Genomic DNA, 25,785 nt, shown 5'->3' on the forward strand with positions numbered 1-25,785 from the left:
TCCTCATGTATGTGTAGAATGCCTTGGGGTTTTCCTTAATCCTACTCACCAAAGCTTTTTCATACCACCTTCTAGCTCTGCTATGTTTATTCTTCAGTTCCTTCCTGACTACCTTGTAACCCTCTAGCGACCTGTCTGATCCTTGCCTCCTCAACCTGAAGTAAGCTTCCTTCTCCCTCTTGACTAGATGTTCCACATCCCTTGTTAGCCAAGGTCCCTTCACCCTCCCATCCCTCCCTTACCTCAGTGGGACAAACCTATCCAGCTCTATCAGCAAGTGCTCTCTAAACAACCTCCACATTTCTCTCATACATTTCCCTGAGAACATCTGTTCCCAATTTCGGTGCATCAGTTCCAGCCAATTAGATTTGTAATCCTCCCTCCCCCAACTAAACATTATCGAGTGGACACTGCTGGACTCTCTGTCTACCTGTTTTCCATTGGCAGACCAGCCAAACCTGAAACTGGGAATCACAATCATTGCCAAGGGAAGCTCGGAAGCTGCATTCACGACAGCATTTCTGTACACGTTAGAGCTCTTCCCAACAGCTGTCAGGTAAGAAGGCGAGGGAAAACAAATAACGATTCAACAGAGAAACAGTAAATTAACTGCAGTCACTGAGATACAGTCAGAGTGAGAGAGAGTGAGACACTGAGAAACAATGGCAGTGAGAGTGAGACACTGAGAAACAATCACAGTGAGAGTGAGACACTGAGAAACAATCACAGTGAGAGTGAGACACTGAGAAACAATTTCAGTGAGAGTGAGACACTGAGAAACAATGGCAGTGAGAGTGAGACACTGAGAAACAATCACAGTGAGAGTGAGACACTGAGAACCAATCACAGTGAGAGTGAGACACTGAGAAACAATTTCAGTGAGAGTGAGACACTGAGAAACAATCGCAGTGAGAGTGAGACACTGAGAACCAATCACAGTGAGAGTGAGACACTGAGAAACAATTTCAGTGAGAGTGAGACACTGAGACACAATCGCAGTGAGAGTGAGACACTGAGAAACAATCACAGTGAGAGTGGGACACTGAGAAACAATCACAGAGAGAGTGAAACACTGAGATACAATCGCAGTGAGAGTGAGACACTGAGAAACAATCACAGTGAGAGTGAGACACTGAGAAACAATCGCAGTGAGAGTGAGACAATGAGAAACAATCGCAGTGAGAGTGAGACAATGAGAAACAATCGCATGAGAGTGAGACACTGAGAAACAATCACAGTGAGAGTGAGACACTGAGAAACAATGGCAGTGTGAGTGAGACACTGAGAAACAATCGCAGTGAGAGTGAGACACTGAGAAACAATCGCAGTGAGAACGAGACACTGAGAAACAATCACAGTGAGAGTGAGACAATGAGAAACAATCTCAGTGAGAGTGAGACACTGAGAAACAATCTCAGTGAGAGTGAGACACTGAGAAACAATCGCATGAGAGTGAGACACTGAGAAACAATCACAGTGAGAGTGAGACACTGAGAAACAATCTCAGTGAGAGTGAGACACTGAGATACAATCACAGTGAGAGTGAGACACTGAGAAACAATCGCAGTGAGAGTGAGACACTGAGAAACAATCGCATGAGAGTGAGACACTGAGAAACAATCTCAGTGAGAGTGAGACACTGAGAAACAATCGCAGTGAGAGTGAGACACTGAGAAACAATCACAGTGAGAGTGAGACACTGAGAAACAATCTCAGTGAGAGTGAGACACTGAGATATAATCACAGTGAGAGTGAGACACTGAGAAACAATCGCAGTGAGAGTGAGACACTGAGAAACAATCGCATGAGAGTGAGACACTGAGAAACAATCACAGTGAGAGTGAGACACTGAGAAACAATCTCAGTGAGAGTGAGACACTGAGATACAATCACAGTGAGAGTGAGACACTGAGAAACAATCACAGTGAGAGTGAGACAATGAGAAACAATTGCAGTGAGAGTGAGACACTGAGAAACAATCACAGTGAGAGTGAGACACTGAGAAACAATGGCAGTGAGAGTGAGACACTGAGAAACAATCGCATGAGAGTGAGACACTGAGAAACAATCTCAGTGAGAGTGAGACACTGAGAAACAATCGCAGTGAGAGTGAGACACTGAGAAACAATCGCATGAGAGTGAGACACTGAGAAACAATTTCAGTGAGAGTGAGACACTGAGAAACAATCTCAGTGAGAGTGAGACACTGAGAAACAATCACAGTGAGAGTGGGACACTGAGAAACAATCACAGAGAGAGTGAGACACTGAGATACAATCGCAGTGAGAGTGAGACACTGAGAAACAATCACAGTGAGAGTGAGACACTGAGAAACAATCGCAGTGAGAGTGAGACACTGAGAAACAATCGCATGAGAGTGAGACACTGAGAAACAATCGCAGTGAGAGTGAGACACTGAGAAACAATGGCAGTGAGAGAGAGACACTGAGAAACAATCGCATGAGAGTGAGACACTGAGATACAATCGCAGTGAGAGTGAGACGCTGAGAAACAATCGCAGTGAGAGTGAGACACTGAGAAACAATCGCAGTGAGAGTGAGACACTGAGAAACAATCGCATGAGAGTGAGACACTGAGAAACAATCACAGTGAGAGTGAGACACTGAGAAACAATCTCAGTGAGAGTGAGACACTGAGATACAATCACAGTGAGAGTGAGACACTGAGAAACAATCACAGTGAGAGTGAGACAATGAGAAACAATCGCAGTGAGAGTGAGACACTGAGAAACAATCACAGTGAGAGTGAGACACTGAGAAACAATCACAGTGAGAGTGAGACAATGTGAAACAATCGCAGTGAGAGTGAGACACTGAGAAACAATCACAGTGAGAGTGAGACAATGAGAAACAATGGCAGTGAGAGTGAGACACTGAGAAACAATCACAGTGAGAGTGAGACACTGAGAAACAATCTCAGTGAGAGTGAGACACTGAGAAACAATGGCAGTGAGAGTGAGACACTGAGAAACAATCGCAGTGAGAGTGAGACACTGAGAAACAATCACAGTGAGAGTGAGACAATGAGAAACAATCTCAGTGAGAGTGAGACACTGAGAAACAATCGCAGTGAGAGTGAGACACTGAGAAACAATCACAGTGAGAGTGAGACACTGAGATACATCTCAAGGAGAGAGAGACACTGAGAAACAATCGCAGTGAGAGTGAGACAATGAGAAACAATGGCAGTGAGAGTGAGACACTGAGAAACAATCACAGTGAGAGTGAGACACTGAGAAACAATCTCAGTGAGAGTGAGACACTGAGAAACAATCACAGTGAGAGTGAGACACTGAGAAACAATCTCAGTGAGAGTGAGACACTGAGATACAATCACAGTGAGAGTGAGACACTGAGAAACAATCACAGTGAGAGTGAGCTTGGCTCTCTCTCTCTTATTCCTGATGAAGGGCTTATGCTCGAAACGTCGAATTCTCTATTCCTGAGATGCTGCCTAATCTGCTGTGCTTTGACCAGCAACACATTTGCAACAGTGAGAGTGAGACACTGAGAAACAATCGCAGTGAGAGTGAGACACTGAGAAACAATCACAGTGAGAGTGAGACAATGAGAAACAATCACAGTGAGAGTGAGACACTGAGAAACAATCGCAGTGAGAGTGAGACAATGAGAAACAATGGCAGTGAGAGTGAGACACTGAGAAACAATCACAGTGAGAGTGAGACACTGAGAAACAATGGCAGTGAGAGTGAGACACTGAGAAACAATCGCAGTGAGAGTGAGACACTGAGAAACAATCGCAGTGAGAGTGAGACAATGAGAAACAATGGCAGTGAGAGTGAGACACTGAGAAACAATCACAGTGAGAGTGAGACACTGAGAAACAATCTCAGTGAGAGTGAGACACTGAGAAACAATCACAGTGAGAGTGAGACACTGAGAAACAATCTCAGTGAGAGTGAGACACTGAGATACAATCACAGTGAGAGTGAGACACTGAGAAACAACCACAGTGAGAGTGAGCTTGGCTCTCTCTCTCTTATTCCTGATGAAGGGCTTATGCTCGAAACGTCGAATTCTCTATTCCTGAGATGCTGCCTAACCTGCTGTGCTTTGACCAGCAACACATTTGCAACAGTGAGAGTGAGACACTGAGAAACAATCGCAGTGAGAGTGAGACAATGAGAAACAATCACAGTGAGAGTGAGACAATGAGAAACAATCGCAGTGAGAGTGAGACACTGAGAAACAATCACAGTGAGAGTGAGACACTGAGAAACAATCACAGTGAGAGTGAGACACTGAGAAACAATGGCAGTGTGAGTGAGACACTGAGAAACAATCGCAGTGAGAGTGAGACACTGAGAAACAATCGCAGTGTGAGTGAGACACTGAGAAACAATCGCAGTGAGAGTGAGACACTGAGAAACAATCGCAGTGAGAGTGAGACACTGAGAAACAATCTCAGTGAGAGTGAGACAATGAGAAACAATCTCAGTGAGAGTGAGACACTGAGAAACAATCTCAGTGAGAGTGAGACACTGAGAAACAATCGCATGAGAGTGAGACACTGAGAAACAATCACAGTGAGAGTGAGACACTGAGAAACAATCTCAGTGAGAGTGAGACACTGAGATACAATCACAGTGAGAGTGAGACACTGAGAAACAATCACAGTGAGAGTGAGACACTGAGAAACAATCACAGTGAGAGTGAGACACTGAGAAACAATTTCAGTGAGAGTGAGACACTGAGAAACAATGGCAGTGAGAGTGAGACACTGAGAAACAATCACAGTGAGAGTGAGACACTGAGAACCAATCACAGTGAGAGTGAGACACTGAGAAACAATTTCAGTGAGAGTGAGACACTGAGAAACAATCGCAGTGAGAGTGAGACACTGAGAACCAATCACAGTGAGAGTGAGACACTGAGAAACAATTTCAGTGAGAGTGAGACACTGAGAAACAATCGCAGTGAGAGTGAGACACTGAGAAACAATCACAGTGAGAGTGGGACACTGAGAAACAATCACAGAGAGAGTGAAACACTGAGATACAATCGCAGTGAGAGTGAGACACTGAGAAACAATCACAGTGAGAGTGAGACACTGAGAAACAATCGCAGTGAGAGTGAGACAATGAGAAACAATCGCAGTGAGAGTGAGACAATGAGAAACAATCGCATGAGAGTGAGACACTGAGAAACAATCACAGTGAGAGTGAGACACTGAGAAACAATGGCAGTGTGAGTGAGACACTGAGAAACAATCGCAGTGAGAGTGAGACACTGAGAAACAATCGCAGTGAGAACGAGACACTGAGAAACAATCACAGTGAGAGTGAGACAATGAGAAACAATCTCAGTGAGAGTGAGACACTGAGAAACAATCTCAGTGAGAGTGAGACACTGAGAAACAATCGCATGAGAGTGAGACACTGAGAAACAATCACAGTGAGAGTGAGACACTGAGAAACAATCTCAGTGAGAGTGAGACACTGAGATACAATCACAGTGAGAGTGAGACACTGAGAAACAATCGCAGTGAGAGTGAGACACTGAGAAACAATCGCATGAGAGTGAGACACTGAGAAACAATCTCAGTGAGAGTGAGACACTGAGAAACAATCGCAGTGAGAGTGAGACACTGAGAAACAATCACAGTGAGAGTGAGACACTGAGAAACAATCTCAGTGAGAGTGAGACACTGAGATATAATCACAGTGAGAGTGAGACACTGAGAAACAATCGCAGTGAGAGTGAGACACTGAGAAACAATCGCATGAGAGTGAGACACTGAGAAACAATCACAGTGAGAGTGAGACACTGAGAAACAATCTCAGTGAGAGTGAGACACTGAGATACAATCACAGTGAGAGTGAGACACTGAGAAACAATCACAGTGAGAGTGAGACAATGAGAAACAATTGCAGTGAGAGTGAGACACTGAGAAACAATCACAGTGAGAGTGAGACACTGAGAAACAATGGCAGTGAGAGTGAGACACTGAGAAACAATCGCATGAGAGTGAGACACTGAGAAACAATCTCAGTGAGAGTGAGACACTGAGAAACAATCGCAGTGAGAGTGAGACACTGAGAAACAATCGCATGAGAGTGAGACACTGAGAAACAATTTCAGTGAGAGTGAGACACTGAGAAACAATCTCAGTGAGAGTGAGACACTGAGAAACAATCACAGTGAGAGTGGGACACTGAGAAACAATCACAGAGAGAGTGAGACACTGAGATACAATCGCAGTGAGAGTGAGACACTGAGAAACAATCACAGTGAGAGTGAGACACTGAGAAACAATCGCAGTGAGAGTGAGACACTGAGAAACAATCGCATGAGAGTGAGACACTGAGAAACAATCGCAGTGAGAGTGAGACACTGAGAAACAATGGCAGTGAGAGAGAGACACTGAGAAACAATCGCATGAGAGTGAGACACTGAGATACAATCGCAGTGAGAGTGAGACGCTGAGAAACAATCGCAGTGAGAGTGAGACACTGAGAAACAATCGCAGTGAGAGTGAGACACTGAGAAACAATCGCATGAGAGTGAGACACTGAGAAACAATCACAGTGAGAGTGAGACACTGAGAAACAATCTCAGTGAGAGTGAGACACTGAGATACAATCACAGTGAGAGTGAGACACTGAGAAACAATCACAGTGAGAGTGAGACAATGAGAAACAATCGCAGTGAGAGTGAGACACTGAGAAACAATCACAGTGAGAGTGAGACACTGAGAAACAATCACAGTGAGAGTGAGACAATGTGAAACAATCGCAGTGAGAGTGAGACACTGAGAAACAATCACAGTGAGAGTGAGACAATGAGAAACAATGGCAGTGAGAGTGAGACACTGAGAAACAATCACAGTGAGAGTGAGACACTGAGAAACAATCTCAGTGAGAGTGAGACACTGAGAAACAATGGCAGTGAGAGTGAGACACTGAGAAACAATCGCAGTGAGAGTGAGACACTGAGAAACAATCACAGTGAGAGTGAGACAATGAGAAACAATCTCAGTGAGAGTGAGACACTGAGAAACAATCGCAGTGAGAGTGAGACACTGAGAAACAATCACAGTGAGAGTGAGACACTGAGATACATCTCAAGGAGAGAGAGACACTGAGAAACAATCGCAGTGAGAGTGAGACAATGAGAAACAATGGCAGTGAGAGTGAGACACTGAGAAACAATCACAGTGAGAGTGAGACACTGAGAAACAATCTCAGTGAGAGTGAGACACTGAGAAACAATCACAGTGAGAGTGAGACACTGAGAAACAATCTCAGTGAGAGTGAGACACTGAGATACAATCACAGTGAGAGTGAGACACTGAGAAACAATCACAGTGAGAGTGAGCTTGGCTCTCTCTCTCTTATTCCTGATGAAGGGCTTATGCTCGAAACGTCGAATTCTCTATTCCTGAGATGCTGCCTAATCTGCTGTGCTTTGACCAGCAACACATTTGCAACAGTGAGAGTGAGACACTGAGAAACAATCGCAGTGAGAGTGAGACACTGAGAAACAATCACAGTGAGAGTGAGACAATGAGAAACAATCACAGTGAGAGTGAGACACTGAGAAACAATCGCAGTGAGAGTGAGACAATGAGAAACAATGGCAGTGAGAGTGAGACACTGAGAAACAATCACAGTGAGAGTGAGACACTGAGAAACAATGGCAGTGAGAGTGAGACACTGAGAAACAATCGCAGTGAGAGTGAGACACTGAGAAACAATCGCAGTGAGAGTGAGACAATGAGAAACAATGGCAGTGAGAGTGAGACACTGAGAAACAATCACAGTGAGAGTGAGACACTGAGAAACAATCTCAGTGAGAGTGAGACACTGAGAAACAATCACAGTGAGAGTGAGACACTGAGAAACAATCTCAGTGAGAGTGAGACACTGAGATACAATCACAGTGAGAGTGAGACACTGAGAAACAACCACAGTGAGAGTGAGCTTGGCTCTCTCTCTCTTATTCCTGATGAAGGGCTTATGCTCGAAACGTCGAATTCTCTATTCCTGAGATGCTGCCTAACCTGCTGTGCTTTGACCAGCAACACATTTGCAACAGTGAGAGTGAGACACTGAGAAACAATCGCAGTGAGAGTGAGACAATGAGAAACAATCACAGTGAGAGTGAGACAATGAGAAACAATCGCAGTGAGAGTGAGACACTGAGAAACAATCACAGTGAGAGTGAGACACTGAGAAACAATCACAGTGAGAGTGAGACACTGAGAAACAATGGCAGTGTGAGTGAGACACTGAGAAACAATCGCAGTGAGAGTGAGACACTGAGAAACAATCGCAGTGTGAGTGAGACACTGAGAAACAATCGCAGTGAGAGTGAGACACTGAGAAACAATCGCAGTGAGAGTGAGACACTGAGAAACAATCTCAGTGAGAGTGAGACAATGAGAAACAATCTCAGTGAGAGTGAGACACTGAGAAACAATCTCAGTGAGAGTGAGACACTGAGAAACAATCGCATGAGAGTGAGACACTGAGAAACAATCACAGTGAGAGTGAGACACTGAGAAACAATCTCAGTGAGAGTGAGACACTGAGATACAATCACAGTGAGAGTGAGACACTGAGAAACAATCGCAGTGAGAGTGAGACACTGAGAAACAATCGCAGTGAGAGTGAGACACTGAGAAACAATCTCAGTGAGAGTGAGACACTGAGATACAATCACAGTGAGAGTGAGACACTGAGAAACAATCACAGTGAGAGTGAGACACTGAGAAACAATCGCAGTGAGAGTGAGACACTGAGAAACAATCACAGTGAGAGTGAGACACTGAGAAACAATGGCAGTGAGAGTGAGACTCTGAGAAACAATCGCATGAGAGAGAGACACTGAGAAACAATCGCAGTGAGAGTGAGACACTGAGAAACAATCACAGTGAGAGTGAGACACTGAGAAACAATCTCAGTGAGAGTGAGACACTGAGATACAATCACAGTGAGAGTGAGACACTGAGAAACAATCACAGTGAGAGTGAGACACTGAGAAACAATCGCATGAGAGTGAGACACTGAGAAACAATCACAGTGAGAGTGAGACACTGAGAAACAATGGCAGTGAGAGTGAGACAATGAGAAACAATCTCAGTGAGAGTGAGACACTGAGAAACAATCGCAGTGAGAGTGAGACACTGAGAAACAATCACAGTGAGAGTGAGACACTGAGATACATCTCAAGGAGAGTGAGACACTGAGAAACAATCGCAGTGAGAGTGAGACAATGAGAAACAATGGCAGTGAGAGTGAGACACTGAGAAACAATCACAGTGAGAGTGAGACACTGAGAAACAATCACAGTGAGAGTGAGACACTGAGAAACAATCTCAGTGAGAGTGAGACACTGAGATACAATCACAGTGAGAGTGAGACACTGAGAAACAATCGCAGTGAGAGTGAGAAACTGAGAAACAATCACAGTGAGAGTGAGACAATGAGAAACAATCGCAGTGAGAGTGAGACACTGAGAAACAATCACAGTGAGAGTGAGACACTGAGAAACAATCACAGTGAGAGTGAGACACTGAGAAACAATCGCAGTGAGAGTGAGACACTGAGAAACAATCACAGTGAGAGTGAGACAATGAGAAACAATCTCAGTGAGAGTGAGACACTGAGAAACAATCGCATGAGAGTGAGACACTGAGAAACAATCACAGTGAGAGTGAGACACTGAGAAACAATCTCAGTGAGAGTGAGACACTGAGATACAATCACAGTGAGAGTGAGACACTGAGAAACAATCGCAGTGAGAGTGAGACACTGAGAAACAATCGCATGAGAGTGAGACACTGAGAAACAATCACAGTGAGAGTGAGACACTGAGAAACAATCTCAGTGAGAGTGAGACACTGAGATACAATCACAGTGAGAGTGAGACACTGAGAAACAATCACAGTGAGAGTGAGACACTGAGAAACAATCGCAGTGAGAGTGAGACACTGAGAAACAATCACAGTGAGAGTGAGCCACTGAGAAACAATGGCAGTGAGAGTGAGACTCTGAGAAACAATCGCATGAGAGAGAGACACTGAGAAACAATCGCAGTGAGAGTGAGACACTGAGAAACAATCGCAGTGAGAGTGAGACACTGAGAAACAATCGCATGAGAGTGAGACACTGAGAAACAATGGCAGTGAGAGAGAGACACTGAGAAACAATCGCATGAGAGTGAGACACTGAGAAACAATCGCAGTGAGAGTGAGACACTGAGAAACAATCGCAGTGAGAGTGAGACACTGAGAAACAATCGCAGTGAGAGTGAGACACTAAGATACATCACAAGGAGAGTTAGACACTGAGAAACAATCGCAGTGAGAGTGAGACACTGAGAAACAATCACAGTGAGAGTGAGACAATGGGAAACAATCTCAGTGAGAGTGAGACACTGAGAAACAATCACAGTGAGAGTGAGACACTGAGAAACAATCGCAGTGAGAGTGAGACACTGAGAAACAATCACAGTGAGAGTGAGACACTGAGAAACAATCACAGTGAGAGTGAGACACTGAGAAACAATCGCAGTGAGAGTGAGACACTGAGAAACAATGACTGTGAGAGTGAGACACTGAGATACAATCTCAGAGAGAGTGAGGCAATGAGAAACAATGGCAGAGAGTGAGTCACTGAGAAACAATCTCAGTGAGAGTGAGACACTGAGAAACAATCACAGTGAGAGTGAGACAATGGGAAACAATCGCAGTGAGAGTGAGACACTGAGATACAATCGCAGTGAGAGTGAGACAATGGGAAACAATCGCAGTGAGAGTGAGACACTGAGAAACAATCTCAGAGAGAGTGAGACAATGAGAAACAATGGCAGAGAGTGAGTCACTGAGAAACAATCTCAGTGAGAGTGAGACACTGAGAAACAATCACAGTGAGAGTGAGACAATGGGAAACAATCGCAGTGAGAGTGAGACACTGAGAAACAATCACAGTGAGAGTGAGACACTGAGAAACAATCGCAGTGAGAGTGAGACAATGGGAAACAATCGCAGTGAGAGTGAGACACTGAGATACAATCGCAGTGAGAGTGAGACAATGGGAAACAATCGCAGTGAGAGTGAGACACTGAGAAACAATCACAGTGAGAGTGAGACACTGAGAAACAATCACAGTGAGAGTGAGACACTGAGAGACAATGACAGTGAGAGTGAGTGAGTCAGTGTGAAGCAGTTGGGCTCAGTCTTTCTCAGACAGAATCAATTTCGCTGATTCTCTCTCCCTCATGTGTTCTCTTTCAGTGACTCCTTCTTTCTTTGTCTTTTTGTTTCTGTACCTTTCTCTCTCTCTTCATCTGAACCCCTGTTTTTATTGTTGACTGTTGCTTTCTGCTGCCTTTGATGTCATTTTTCCCATTTTACAGGGATTCCCCGCGTTCTTTGGCTATCTTCAGTGGTTATTTTTCATGTTTTCTCTTGTTTGTTCTCTGCTATGTCCCGAATTCCCTCTCTGTCGTTCACAGCCTCCATCTCTCTTGCTCTCTGGCCGTTTATCCTGCCAGCCCTCTCTGGCCCTCATTTGTGCTCGCCCAGTGCTTTGCGTGCTCGGATCAAACTGCTGTTGATGGTCTCAACCCCTTGCCTTGGCAGACAGATCGGAATGGGGTACACCTCCTTTATGGCGCGTTTGGCAGCATCCTTAACCCCAATGGTCAGTTTGCTTGATATGTTCTGGGTCCCACTGCCACAGATCCTAACCATCGTCATCACGGGCTCAGCGGGAGGACTGGCATTCCTTCTTCCAGAAACAGCAGCGAGACCGCTGCCTGAAACCATCGATGACATTGAGAACCTAAGGTAGGAACCAGCCAGATCAGGATCAGAACAATTCACACGTGGGCACTGAGGAACCTCCATTGTTATCCCAAACTCCAGTCCGAGTCGGATTGGGAAACAGTCCCAAACACACACTCAAACCAAAAGAGAAAAAGCTGGAAAATCTCAGCAGGTCTGGCAGCATCTGTAAGGAGAGAAAACAGCTGACGTTTCAAGCCCAACTGACCCTTTGTCAAAGCAGCTTTGACAGAGGGTAGTTAGACTCAAAACGTCAGCTCTTTTCTCTCCTGACAGACCTGCTGAGATTTTCCAGCATATTCTCTTCTGGTTTCAGATTCCAGCATCCGCAGTAATTTGCTTTTATCCAAACACACACTGACTCTTACTGAGGGACAGTCACACTCACACTCACACTAACACTCACTGCGTCACAGTCACACTCACTGGGTCACAGTCACACTCACACTGACTCTCACTGCGTCACAGTCACACTCACACTCTCACTGGGGGGACAGTCCCACACACACACACTGACTCTCACTGGGGGGACAGTCCCACACACTCAGACTGACTCTCACTGCGTCACAGTCACACTCTCACTGGGGGACAGTCCCACACACACACACTGACTCTCACGGGGGGACAGTCCCACACACACACACTGACTCTCACTGGGGGACAGTCCCACACACACACACTGACTCTCACGGGGGGACAGTCCCACACACACACACACACTGACTCTCACTGGGGGGACAGTCCCACACACACACACTGACTCTCACTGGGGGGGACAGTCCCACACACACACACTGACTCTCACTGGGGGGACAGTCCCACACACACACCCTGACTCTCACTGGGGGACAGTCCCACATACACACACTGACTCTCACTGGGGGACAGTCCCACACACACACACTGACTCTCACGGGGGGACAGTCCCACACACACACACTGACTCTCACTGGGGGACACTCCCACACACACACACTGACTCTCACTGGGGGACAGTCCCAAACACACACACTGACTCTCACTGGGGGGACTGTCCCACACACACACACTGACTCTCACTGGGGGGACTGTCCCACACACACACACTGACTCTCACTGGGGGGACAGTCCCACACACACACACACACACACACAAACTCTCACTGGGGGAACAGTCTCACACACACACACTGACTCTCACTGGGGGACAGTCCCACACACACACTGACTCTCACTGGGGGGACAGTCCCACACACACACACACACACACACACTGACTCTCACTGGGGGACAGTCCCACACACACACTGACTCTCACTGGGGGACAGTCCCACATACACACACACACTGACTCTCACTGGGGGGGACAGTCCCACATACACACACACACACACACACACACACACATACTGACTCTCACTGGGGGACAGTCCCACACACACACTGACTCTCACTGGGGGCACAGTCCCACACACACACACTGACTCTCACTGGGGGACAGTCCCACACACACACTGACTCTCACTGGGGGGACAGTCCCACACACACACACACACACTGACTCTCACTGGGGGACAGTCCCACACACACACTGACTCTCACTGGGGGACAGTCCCACATACACACACACACTGACTCTCACTGGGGGGGACAGTCCCACATACACACACACACACACACACACATACACATACTGACTCTCACTGGGGGACAGTCCCACACACACACTGACTCTCACTGGGGGCACAGTCCCACACACACACACTGACTCTCACTGGGGGACAGTCCCACATACACACTGACTCTCACTGGTGGACAGTCCCCTCCACACACACTGACTCACAGTGTGGGCTGGGTCTGTTGTGGACATAAGCCCATGCTTCTTTGCCTGATTAGGGAGTTTTTGCTGCGAGTTTCCCTCGGTGAAGAACAGCCTTGTAACCTGTATTCACTTCCTGACTGTTTGAGCATCAGACATTGATCTGATCAGGTCTCATGGCTTCCTTTGATATTGTGGTGCAGCGATGACACTGCCCAGATTCACCAGATTCTCCCTGATAATCTTTCCAAGGTTGACTTGCCCATTGCTGTGTCAATAACAAACTGAACCACCCTGTCTGCTTTCACTTTGCTCAGTGATTTGGATCCTCCTGACTGTCCAAGCATCAATGGGATGGCTCTGAAACCTCACGGTCGTATTGAGATGGAAGGATGTGAGGAGGAGTCTCTCTGAAACCAGGGAGATCCACATCAGTGGAGAGGAACCGGTACTTTTGTATCACACAACAAATAAAGTTTAAAACTAAACAGCACTGCTCCGATTAACTAAATAAAAACGGGAGCAGAAAGTTTTTGGGGCCAATGAGTTTCGCATGGTCAGGAAACAAAGACACAGACCAAGGGGGAGACAGAACAGAGAACATTAAACAGTACAGTTCCTCGATGTGGTGCTGATCTTTGATCCAACTCTACGATCAGATTAATCTCCACACCCTTCACTTTACTATCATCCATGTACCTACCCAAGAGGTGCTTAAATGTCCCCAGTGTACCTGATTCTACTCCCACTGTTGGCACTGCATTCCACTCTCTGTGTAAAGAACCTACCTCTGACATCTCCCCTAAACCTTCCCCCAATCACCTTAAAATGATGCCCCCTGGTGATGGCCATTTCTACCCTGGGAAAAAGTCTCTGGCTATCCACTCTATCTATGCCTCTCAACATCTTGTACACCTCTATCAAGTCACCTCTCCTCCTCCTTCACTTCAATGAGCCCTAGCTCCCTCAACCTTTCTTCATAAGACACACCCTCCAGTCCAGGCAGCATCCTGGGAAATCCCTTCTGCACCCTCTCTAAAGCTTCAACATCCTTCCTATAATGAGGTGACCAGAACTGAACATAATGTTCCTAGTGTAGACTAACCAGGACTTTACAGAGCTGCAGCATAACCTCATGGCTCTTAAACTCAATCCCCCTGCTAATGAAAGCCAACACACCGTACACTTTCATAATAACCCTGTCAACCTGGGTGGCAACTTTGAGGGATCCATGGACATGGACCCCAAGATCCCTCTGTTCCCCCACACTGTCAAGAATTCTGCCTTTAACCCTATATTCTGCATTCAAATTTGACCTTCCAAAATGAATCACTTCACACTTTTCCAGGTTGAATTCCATCTGCCACTTCTCAGCCCAGCTCTCAGCTATCTGTAAGAATAATAGGGTGGTTATGGTAGGGGATTTTAACTTTCTAAACATAGACTGGGACTGCCATAGTGTTAAAGGTTTAGATGGAGTGGAATTTGTTAAGTGTGTACAAGACAATTTTCTGATTCAGTATGTGGATGTACCTACTAGAGAAGGTGCAAAACCTGACCTACTCTTGGGAAATAAGGCAGGGCAGGAGACTGAGGTGTCAGTGGGGGAGCACTTTGGGGCCAGTGATTATAATTCTATTAGATTTAAAATAATGATGGAAAAGGATAGACCAGATTTAAAAGTTGAAGTTCTAAATTGGGGAAAAGCCAATTTTGACGGTATTAGGCCAGAACTTTCGAAAGCTGATTGGAGGCAGATGTTCACAGGTAAAGGGACGGCTGGAAAATGGGAAGCCTTCAGAAATGAGATAACAAGAATCCAGAGAAAGTATATTCCTGTCAGTGTGAAAGGGAAGGCTGGTAGGTATAGGGAATGCTGGATGGCTAAAGAAATTGAGGGTTTGGTTAAGAAAAAGAAGGAAGCATATGTCAGGTATAGACAGGATAGAACGAGTGAATCCTTAGAAGAGTATAAAGGCAGTAGGAGTATACTTAAGAGGGAAATCAGGAGGGCAAAAAGGGGACATGAAATAGCTTTGGCAAATAGAATTAAGGAGAAGCCAAAGGGTTTTTACAAATACATTAAGGACAAAAGGGTAACTAGGGAGAGAATAGGGCCCCTCAAAGATCAGCAAGGCAGCCTCTGTGTGGAGCCACAGAAAATGGGGGAGATACTAAATGAGTATTTTGCATCAGTATTTACTGTGGAAAAGGATATGGAAGATATCGACTGTAGGGAAATAGATGGTGACATCTTGCAAAATGTCCAGATTACAGAGGAGGAAGTGCTGGATGTCCTGAAATATATAAAGGTGGATAAATCCCCAGGCCCTGATCAGGTGTACCCTAGAACTCTATGAGAAGCTAGAGAAGTGATTGCTGGGCCTCTTGCTGAGATATTTGTATCATCGATAGTCACAGGTGAGGTGCCGGAAGACTGGAGGTTGGCAAACATGGTGCCACTGTTTAAGAAGGGTGGTGAGGACAAGCCAGGGAACTATAGACCAGTGAGCCTGACCTCGGTGGTGGGCAAGTTGTTGGAGGGAATCCTGAGGGACAGGATGTACATGTATTTGGAAAGGCAGGACTGATTCGGGATATTCAACATGGCTTTATGCATGGGAAATCATGTCTCACAAACTTGATTGAGTTTTTTGAAGAAGTAACAAAGAGGATTGATGAGGGCAGAGCAGTAGATGTGTTCTATATGGACTTCAGTAAGGCGTTCGACAAGGTTCCCCATGGGAGACTGGTTAGCAAGGTTAGATCTCACGGAATACAGGGAGAACTAGCCATTTGGATACAGAACTGGCTCAAAGGTAGAAGACAGAGGGTGGTGGTGGAGGGTTGTTTTTCAGACTGGAGGCCTGTGACCAGTGGAGTGCCACAAGGATCGGTGCTGGGTCCCCTACTTTTTGTCATTTACAGAAATGTTTTGGGTGCAAGTATAAGAGGTACAGTTAGTAAGTTTGCAGATGACACCAAAATTGGAGGTGTAGTGGACAGCGTAGAGGGTTACCTCAGATTACAACAGGATCTGGACCAGATGGGCCAATGGGCTGAGAAGTGGCAGATGGAGTTTAATTTAGATAAATGCGAGGCGCTGCATTTTGGGAAAGTAAATCTTAGTAGGACTTATACAGTTAATGGTAAGGTCCTGGGGAGTGTTGCTGAATAAAGAGACCTTATAGTGCAGGTTCATAGCTCCTTGAAAGTGGAGTCGCAGGTAGATAGGATAGTGAAGAAGGCGTTTGGTATGCTTTCCTTTATTGGTCAGAGTATTGAGTACAGGAGTTGGGAGGTCATATTGCGGCTGTACAGGACATTGGTTAAGCCACTGTTGGAATATTGCGTGCAATTCTGGTCTCCTTCCTATCGGAAAGATGATGTGAAACTTGAAAGGGTTCAGAAAAGATCTACAAGGATATTGCCAGGGTTGGAGGGTCTGAGCTACAGGGAGAAGCTGAACAGGCTGGGGCTGTTTTCTCTGGAGTGTCGGAGGCTCAGGGGTGACCTTATACAGGTTTACAGAATTATGAGGGGCGTCGATAGGGTAAATAGACAAAGTCTTTTCCTTGGGGTTGGGGAGTCCAGAACTAGAGGGCATAGGTTTAGAGTGAGAGGGGAAAGATATAAAAGAGACCTAAGGGACAACGTGGGTGGTATGTGTATGGAATGAGCTGCCAGAGGATGTGGTGGAGGCTGGTACAATTGCAACATTTAAGAGGCATTTGGATGGGTATATGAATAGGAAGGGTTTGGAGGGATATGGGCCGGGTGCTGGCAGGTGGGACTAGATTGTGTTGGGATATCTGATCAGCATGGATGGGTTGCACCGAAGGGTCTGTTTCCGTGCTGTACATCTCTATGACACTATCACTCAGAATCCTGTCAATGTCCCTTCGCACTATCCACACTATCCACAACTCCACCAACCTTCGTGTCATCATAAAACTTACTAACCCACCTTCCACTTCCTCAACCAAGTCATACATAAAAATCACACAGAGCAGAGGTCCCAAACTGATCCCTGCGAAATACCACTGGTCACCGAGCTCCAGGCTGAATACTTTCCATCTACCACCACCCTCTGCCTTCTATGGTCCAGCCAAGTCTGTATCCAGACAATGAGGTTTCCCTGTATCCCATACCTCCTTATTTTCTGAATGAGCCTACCATGAGGAACCTTAGCAAGTGCCTTGTTAAAATCTATGTATACCACATCCACTGCTCTACCTTCGTCAATGTGTTTTGTCACATCCTCAAAGAATTCAATAAGATTTGTGAGGCATAATCTGTCCCTCACAAAGCCATGGTGTAAGTGAGGACTGCAGATGCTGGAAATTAAAGTCGAGAGTACAGTGCTGGAAAAGCACAGCAGGTCAGGCAGCATTCGAGGAGCAGGAGAGTTGACGTTTCGGGCAAAAGCCCTTCATCAGGAAAAACCATGCTATCTCTAATCAAACTATGATTTTCCAAATAATCATAAATCCTGTGTTACAAAATCCTCTCCAATAAGTTGTCCACCATCAAAGTAAGATTGACTCGTCTGTAATTCCCAGGATTATCCCTATGTGCTTTCTTGAACAAGTGAATAACATTTGCCACCCTCCAATCATCTGCCACTATTCAAGTGGACAGTGAGAATGCCAAAGGTGCAGCAATCTCTTCCCTCCCTTCCCCTGGGGAACCTTGGGTACCTCCCATCTGGCCCAGGAGACTTGTCTATCTTCATGTTTTTCAAAATTTCCAGCACATCCTCCTTCTTAACACCAACCTGTTGGAGCATAACAATCTGTTTCACGCTGTCCTCACAAACGACAAGGTCCCTCTCAGCAGTGAATACTGAAGCAAAGTATTCAGTAAGGACCTCCCTTACCTCCTCCAACTCTAGGCACAAGTTCCCTCCCCTATCCCTGATCGGCCCTACCTATCCTCACTCTGGCCATCCTCTTGTTCCTCACATCCGTGTAGAATGCCTTGGGGTTTTCCTTAATCCTACTCACCAAAGCTTTCTCATTGCCACCTTCTAGCTCTGCTGTGTTTATTCTTCAGTTCCTTCCTGACTACCTTGTAACCCTCTAGAGACCTGTCTGATCCTTGCCTCCTCAACCTTAAGAAAGCTTCCTTCTCCCTCTTGACGAGATGTTCCACATCCTTCACCCTCCCATCCCTCCCTTACCTCAGTGGGACAAACCTATCCAGCCCTATCAGCAAGTGCTCCCTAAACAACCTCCACATTTCTCTCATACATTTCCCTGAGAACATCTGTTCCTAATTTATGCTCCATAGTTCCTGCCTAATAGCATTGTAATTCCCCCTTCCCCCAAATAAATACTTTCCCATACTATCTGCTCCAATCCCTCTCCATGACTATAGTGAAGGTTAGGGGTTGTGATCACTATCACCGAAATACTCTCCCAACGAGAGATCTGACACCTGGCACGGTTCGTCGCCAAGTACTAAATCCAATATGGCCTCCCCTCTAGTCAGCCTAGCTACATATAGAGGCAAGAATGTGGTGCTGGAAAAGCACAACAGATCAGACAGCATCCATGGAACAGGAGAATCGATGTTTCGGGCAAAAGCCCTTCATCAGGAATTTCTCCGAATTGTCCGAAATGTTGATTATCCTGCCCACATTCCCGATTCTGATCTCCAGCATCTGCAGTCCTCACTTTCTCCTATTTACACACTGAGTCAGGAATCCTTCCTGGACACACCTGTCAAATCTGTTCCATCCAAACTATTTGCACTAAGGAGCTTCCTATCAATATTAGGGAAGTTAAAGTCACCCATGACAACAACCCTGTTCCTTCTGCACCTTTCCATGATCTGCCTTCCAATCCACTCCTCTATGTTTCTGTTGCTATTGGGGAACAATAACGTGATTGTTCCTTTCCTGGCAGCCTGAGGAAGTCCAGAGTTTAAGGATTTTGGAGGTCGTGTGGGAATTTGGTGCAGAGGGGAATGAGGTGCTTATGGCTTGCTTTTTTCAGCTCATAGTTTGTAAGGTCTTTTTAAAAGGTTTTTTGGGGTGGCACAGTGACTCAGTGGTTAGTACTGCTGCCTCACTGCACCGGGGACTCGGGTTCGATTCCAGCCTCGGGTGACTGACTGTGTGGAGTTTGCATTTTTGCCCCGTGTCTGCGTGGGTTTCCTCCGGGTGCTCCGGTTTCCTCCCACAGTCCAAAGATGTGCGAGTCAGGTGAACTGGCCATGCTAAACTGCCCATCGTGTTAGGTACATTAGTCAGAGGTAAACATAGGGTAGGGGTCTGGGTGGATTATTCATCAGAGCATCGGTATGGACTTGTTGGGCTGAAGGGCTGATTCCATACTGTAGGGAATCTAAACTAAAAAAAACAGGATAAACTGAAGACCAGGATCAGGGCCCAACACCAGAGAGTGACATCATTGAGGATCCGATGATGTCGGAGTAAGGAGGTCTTGCTGCAGTTATACAGGGCTGAAAATGTGTTGCTGGAAAAGCAAGGGCTCATGCCCGAAACGTCGATTCTCCTGTTCCTTGGATGCTGCCTGACCTGCTATGCTTTTCCAGCAACACATTTTCAGCTCTGATCTCCAGCATCTGCAGTCCTCACTTTCTCCTAGCAGTTATACAGGGCCTTGGTCAGGCCACACCTCGGGTGTTGTGTGCAGTTTTGGTCTCTTAGTCTGAGGAAGGACATTCTTACTCCTGAGGAAGTCCAGCGAAGGTTCACCAGACTGATTCCCGGGATGGCAGGAATGACATAGGAGGAAAGGCTGGATCGACTGGGCTTGTACTTACTGGGATTTAGTAGAACAAGGGGAGATCACATAGAAACATATAAAATCCTGATGGGACTGGACAGGCTAGCTGCAAGAAGAATGTTCTGGATGTTGGGGAAGTCCAGAACTACAGGTCACAGTGTATGACTAAAGGGAAGCCAGCCAGGACTAAGATGAGGAAGAATGCCTTCACTCAGAGAGTTGGGAACCTGTGGAATTCTCTCTCACAGGAAGCTGTTGGGGCCAGTTCGTCAGATAGATTCAAGAGGGAGCTGGACGTGACCCTTCCAGCTAAAGAGATCGGGGAGTATGGAGAGAAAGTGGGAATGGGATACTGAGATTGCATGATCAGCCGTGATAACATCGAATGGTGGGGCAGGCTTGAAGGGCCGACTGGCCTCCTCCTGCACTTATTTTCTCTGTTTCTAAGTAAATCGCAAGCTCATTGGTTGGGGTGGTAGCTACTAAGTTGACTACCTATGGTGGGTTACTTTCAGATTGAAGGTAAAGAGGGGAAATGCCTACAGGCAACAAATGAAAAGATCAGTATGATTCTTTTAAAAATCAAACTAAGAACAAAGTAATTAAAACAGAGATACCAGGTCAGGTGATGTGTTGTACCTGCATCATGTGGGAGCTGGTGGTCCCTGTTATAGTTCAGAGTGACCACATCTCTAGCAGGTGTTTGTTGCTTGAGGAACTCCAGCTCAGAGTTGATGAGTTGGAGCCTGAGGTTCAAACACTGTGACACATCAGAGAGGGGGAAGAGATACCTGGACGCTGTGTTTCACGAGGCAGTCACACCCTTTAGATTAATTACCTTAAATTCGGTCAGTGGTCAGGGACAGGAGGGTGTGACAAGACTGAGACAGGGAGAGGGAACCTGGGGGTTGTACTGGAAGAGCCTCAGCCCTTGAACTTGTCTACCAGGTTTGAGCTTCTTGCTCCCGGTGTGGATAAGAGTGAAGTGGGGACTCCTGGCAGTCCTAGGCCCAGAGCGGGGACCTTGCAGAAGTCTTGATGCTGCGTTTCAGATACTGGATGATGAAGATGAACACGATTGAAGTGCTTTTGTTTTCCTTGTACCTCAAGTGGATTATGGCAACAGAACACTTATCACTATATTTCCCTAGATATATGTAACAAGAAATCAGTCCATCCAATTGACCATAGCACTCTAGTACAGGGAGCCATTCAGATTGGGGAGAACAATATACAGTGAGAACAATCTGATGAAGGGAGCCACTTTCCTGCAGGACAGCTTGATGTGCCCTGTTTTGGCATCATGTTTGCACAATGAACAAATGACTTGGGCCTGATTTATGAGGGTGCCAATCAATAGGAAGTGCAGGAATCCCTGAAGGCAGACAGCGAGGGAGTGCCAAGAACACCTCAACCAGAAAGGGAACTCATTTCACTGATCCATTTCAAACAGAAATTGGAGGGCAGGGAGGAGTATATAAAAATGTGGAAGGAAGTTTTTACATGCAGCTATGGATTCCAATAGAGGAAGATCTGGATATGGTGAATGTCCAAATTGTAGGAGGTCTGGCGGGGTTCCCATAGCAACACCATCTACTTCGGCCGACACGGATGTTGTGTAAAATAAGCTCTCCTGTGTGAGTTGCCAAGTTCAATGATATTGATCGTATTTCTACAATGATGGTGGGTACAGGTCACCATGGAACAGTACTGAGGCACAGAGAGCTGTCACTGGAGCTTTTTACATCACAGTAAGAGACGCTTCAGCCCATTGAGTCTGTGCTGTTTCTGCAGGCCCTGTGATTGATATGTTAGTGAACAGATGAAGATGGGAAGGTGGAACAGGCCTCCACCCACCCCCACCCCCAACCCCAACCCCCCCTCCTGAAACAAGCAGTGACTGGGGAGAGGTTGGTCCAATGTCCTCCTCTACTATACCTTGGTCATGCTCTATCTCCTTGTTGGTCCTGAGTGATCATAGCCACTGTCTCGGCCCCGGCTGGGGGCTGGGGGCTGGGGGTCGGGGTCTGTGTGGACACGACAGCCCCTTCCTCGCCCGCCTCCTTGACGCTGGTGGAGGGAGAAGCCTCCTTTACCAAGATGGCGGTCACTGTGCGGCTGCGGCGGCCGTAATACATCAATGCACATGCGCACCTTCACCAAGCTGGCGAACACCATGTTCTTCTTCTTCTCCAGATGGTGGGGCGTAAATTGTTATTCCTCCTTTACCAAGAGGGGCGATGAAATTTATTATGCATTATTGGATTACAGTAACCCCACCTCCGCCTTTATCGGGGGGGGGGGAAGGTGGGGTGACCAAGAAGGAATAATCCTTTACCATGATGGCGAGGACACGGCATCCCGTTGGGGCAAGGCCGTTAGTGTGGAATAATCCTTTACCAAGATGTCGGCCCACTCCTCACCCCTCCCCCCGGTAAAACCGCCTTCACCAACTGACGGTTGGTATTCACTCTGCAGGGATAGGTCCGCGTCTCCTTTACAAAGATGGCCGGGCCCCGTTTGTTAGGTGGATGGGGTTGTGCCCTCCGTCCTTTACCAATATGTCGGTGCCAGTGGCTGTTCGCTCTGAGCTCCGGCTTTGCTGGCGCTTCCCGCCCCATCTCCACCCGCTGCAGGTCCTCACCCCGAGAGCGGCCTTCAGCCCTGGCCCCCGGCCCAGCGCCGGCTCTCGCTGTGTCCTCTCCCTGAGAAGCGGCACGTCCTGGTCCCCGGGCCCAGGCTTCTTCGTCTCCGCCACCGTCAGCGAAGAGGAGCCGCCTGAGGCCGAGCCCCAGGGTCAGGCCGAGAGGGGGACAGGCCCCCAGGGTCAGGCCGACAGGGGGACCGGGCCCCAGGGTCAGGCCGACAGAGGGACAGGGCCCCAGGGTCAGGCCGAGAGGGGGACCGGGCCCCAGGGTCAGGCCGACAGAGGGACAGGGCCCCAGGGTCAGAGCGACAGAGGGACAGGGCCCCAGGGTCAGGCCGACAGAGGGACAGGGCCCCAGGGTCAGAGCGACAGAGGGACAGGGCCCCAGGGTCAGAGCGACAGGGGGACAGGGCCCCAGGGTCAGGCCGAGAGGGGGACCGGGCCCCAGGGTCAGGCCGACAGAGGGACAGGGCCCCAGGGTCAGAGCGACAGAGGGACAGGGCCCCAGGGTCAGAGCGACAGGGGGACAGGCCCCCAGGGTCAGAGCGACAGGGGGACCGGGCCCCAGGGTCAGGCCGAGAGGGGGACAGGCCCCCAGGGTCAGGCCGAGAGGGGGACAGGGCCCCAGGGTCAGAGTGACAGGGGGACAGGGCCCCAGGGTCAGGCCGAGAGGGGGACAGGGCCCCAGGGTCAGAGCGACAGGGGGACAGGGCCCCAGGGTCAGGCCAACAGGGGGACAGGGCCCCAGGGTCAGGCCGAGAGGGGGACCGGGCTCCAGGGTCAGAGCGACAGGGGGACCGGGCCCCAGGGTCAGGCCGAGAGGGGGACCGGGCTCCAGGGTCAGGCCGACAGGCGGACAGGGCTCCAGGGGCCGGCAGAGAGGGGGACCGGGCCCCAGGGTCAGGCCGAGAGGGGGACCGGGCCCCATGGGCAGGTTCCTGGGATCCCGCTTCGAATATACACCAGTAAACTGTTTCCCAAACATTATGGATTATGGACGGAAGAGGATGTGGCAGAGGAATGCCCGGGGCTGCAAGACAATGAGTTCGGTACCCAAACCTGGCTGAGGGTCTCCCTGGTACACTCAGTGCCCACCCTGACCAAGGTGGTACTGGGTGCCCGCAGCAAGGCCAGCTTGTCCTGGGCTGGCTCACAGAACTTTGCCAATGGCCTCCTGGTCCTGATATGCCAGCAGCAGCAGATCCTGCTGAGGCAAGGCGATGTTCCTGTTATACCCTACCATCCCATATTTGGGGAGGACAGCGGTGAAGTCTTTACCAACCTCTTGGAGCTGGTGGTTCTGGAATGCCAACCTGTTCTGCAAGGAGTCCTGTCTGTGAACACTAGCCTGGTACTCACTGAGTTCAGAGAGGCCCCTCAGCTGCCCTGCAGTGAGTTGCAGCCCGTCAGGCTCCTCCAGCCTCTTTGCGTTTCTGATTTTGCCCATTACATCAGTGGAGTTTGGGGGGCAGGCTTTGGAATGGAGCATGGCAAACTGCTAGACTCTGACATCCTGACTTTTCTGCGAGCCCTAGAGTGCAGGTTGGAGGTTACCGTGATGGACGTGCCTGCACTTCTCGACAACAGGAGGCTTCGACCCCACACTGTGGCTGGGCAAAACAGCGGCTTGGATGCTGATAACCTGCTGGTCCTAACCAAACCAGCTCTGCAGCGCCTGGGTCTTTTCAATCGTGAATGGGTCCTCATCTCATTGCTGGAACCGGCCATGGAGAGGGAGCAGAGGGCAGTGCGTGCAGAGCCCGAGGCAGAGCAGCCTGATCGGACAGGGGAAGCCGACAGCAGTCCTAGCCTGATGGGAGGCAGCTCTGATCGGTGGCTGCGTGGGAGGCTTGCCTCTGTGGTTGTGGTGGAAGTGGCTAACAGTGCCCACCTGGAGCTGGCAGAGAACACAGCAGCAATCTCGCACACACTTTGGTTTAACATTTCCAATGGGGCCCCAATGCCAATTGCCAGTAGGACGCTGAAAATCAAGGTGGGCAGCTGGAGGTGGCGGGAATGGAGGGAAGTGGAGTGGGGGAGAGGGACAGAGGGAGGGAAGGATGTGGGGTAAGATGAGGAGTGTTGTTTCTCTGATTATGGAAGATTGGGGGTGAACCTCCGAACAATTTCACAGTTCACTTGAGGGAAGGGAGGTCACTGCCACACTCTGGTGTGACCAGCCTGTGCCCTTACTCCCAAAATACGCTGTCGGCCATTCAGGCCCTTGACTGTGTTACACAGGAACAGGAGGAAGCCAATTAGGCTTTAACGTCTGTTAAAGAGGTTCAGGAAAAGGAGGCCATTCGGCTTTTTTGATTAGTTATTGCACACTTCCACAGAACGAAGCTGCAGCTCTGACTCTCTGTTGCTCAGTTTACTGACTCAGTGCTGAAAGTAGCTTGTTGTGTTGCAGCGATTTTACCAGCCAGCTGCTGGGAGCAAACAGCTGAAGGATAGTCGTTCAGCCCTCTCCATCCCTCCACTGGCAAATGAGCTACATGTAAAAGTCATCTTCTCTCCAACCTACAATGCCAGAGCTGGGTACGATGGTCTACTGTTCGAGCATTTTAAAACACCGAGGTTAGTGCTGGTGTAGTACGGGAGGGCAGGTTGCTTCAGTATAGCCAAATATTTCTGTGGATCCACACTGTCATTCCCATGGATCTGCACTCTCGGCGCTGACATTCCCATGGATCCGCACTGTCTGAGCAGGCATTCCCATGGATCTGCACTGCCAGTGCTGACATTCCCAT

At 48.1% G+C, this 25,785-nt stretch overlaps 2 protein-coding genes across 2 annotated transcripts in view; both read left to right on the forward strand.

Annotated features, from left to right (window-relative positions):
• The window catches only part of LOC132836123 (solute carrier family 22 member 7-like), a 65,827-nt gene extending 51,709 nt beyond the window's left edge, over window positions 1-14,118 (forward strand). Inside the window, exons 8-10 of the mRNA XM_060855431.1 lie at window positions 448-556; window positions 11,629-11,835; window positions 13,948-14,118. Of these exons, the coding sequence (XP_060711414.1) occupies window positions 448-556; window positions 11,629-11,835; window positions 13,948-14,044 (413 nt within the window). The 3' untranslated portion in view covers window positions 14,045-14,118. The remainder of the gene's footprint in view (window positions 1-447; window positions 557-11,628; window positions 11,836-13,947) is intronic.
• Window positions 14,119-22,869: 8,751 nt separating this feature from the next.
• Window positions 22,870-25,785, forward strand: part of pex6 (peroxisomal biogenesis factor 6) — a 54,367-nt gene continuing 51,451 nt past the window's right edge. The window contains exons 1-2 of the mRNA XM_060847817.1: window positions 22,870-25,025; window positions 25,446-25,612. Coding sequence (XP_060703800.1) covers window positions 22,917-25,025; window positions 25,446-25,612 — 2,276 coding nt within the window. The 5' untranslated portion in view covers window positions 22,870-22,916. The remainder of the gene's footprint in view (window positions 25,026-25,445; window positions 25,613-25,785) is intronic.

This window comes from Hemiscyllium ocellatum, chromosome 3, assembly GCF_020745735.1.
Source record: "Hemiscyllium ocellatum isolate sHemOce1 chromosome 3, sHemOce1.pat.X.cur, whole genome shotgun sequence".
NCBI classification, from domain to species: domain Eukaryota; kingdom Metazoa; phylum Chordata; class Chondrichthyes; order Orectolobiformes; family Hemiscylliidae; genus Hemiscyllium; species Hemiscyllium ocellatum.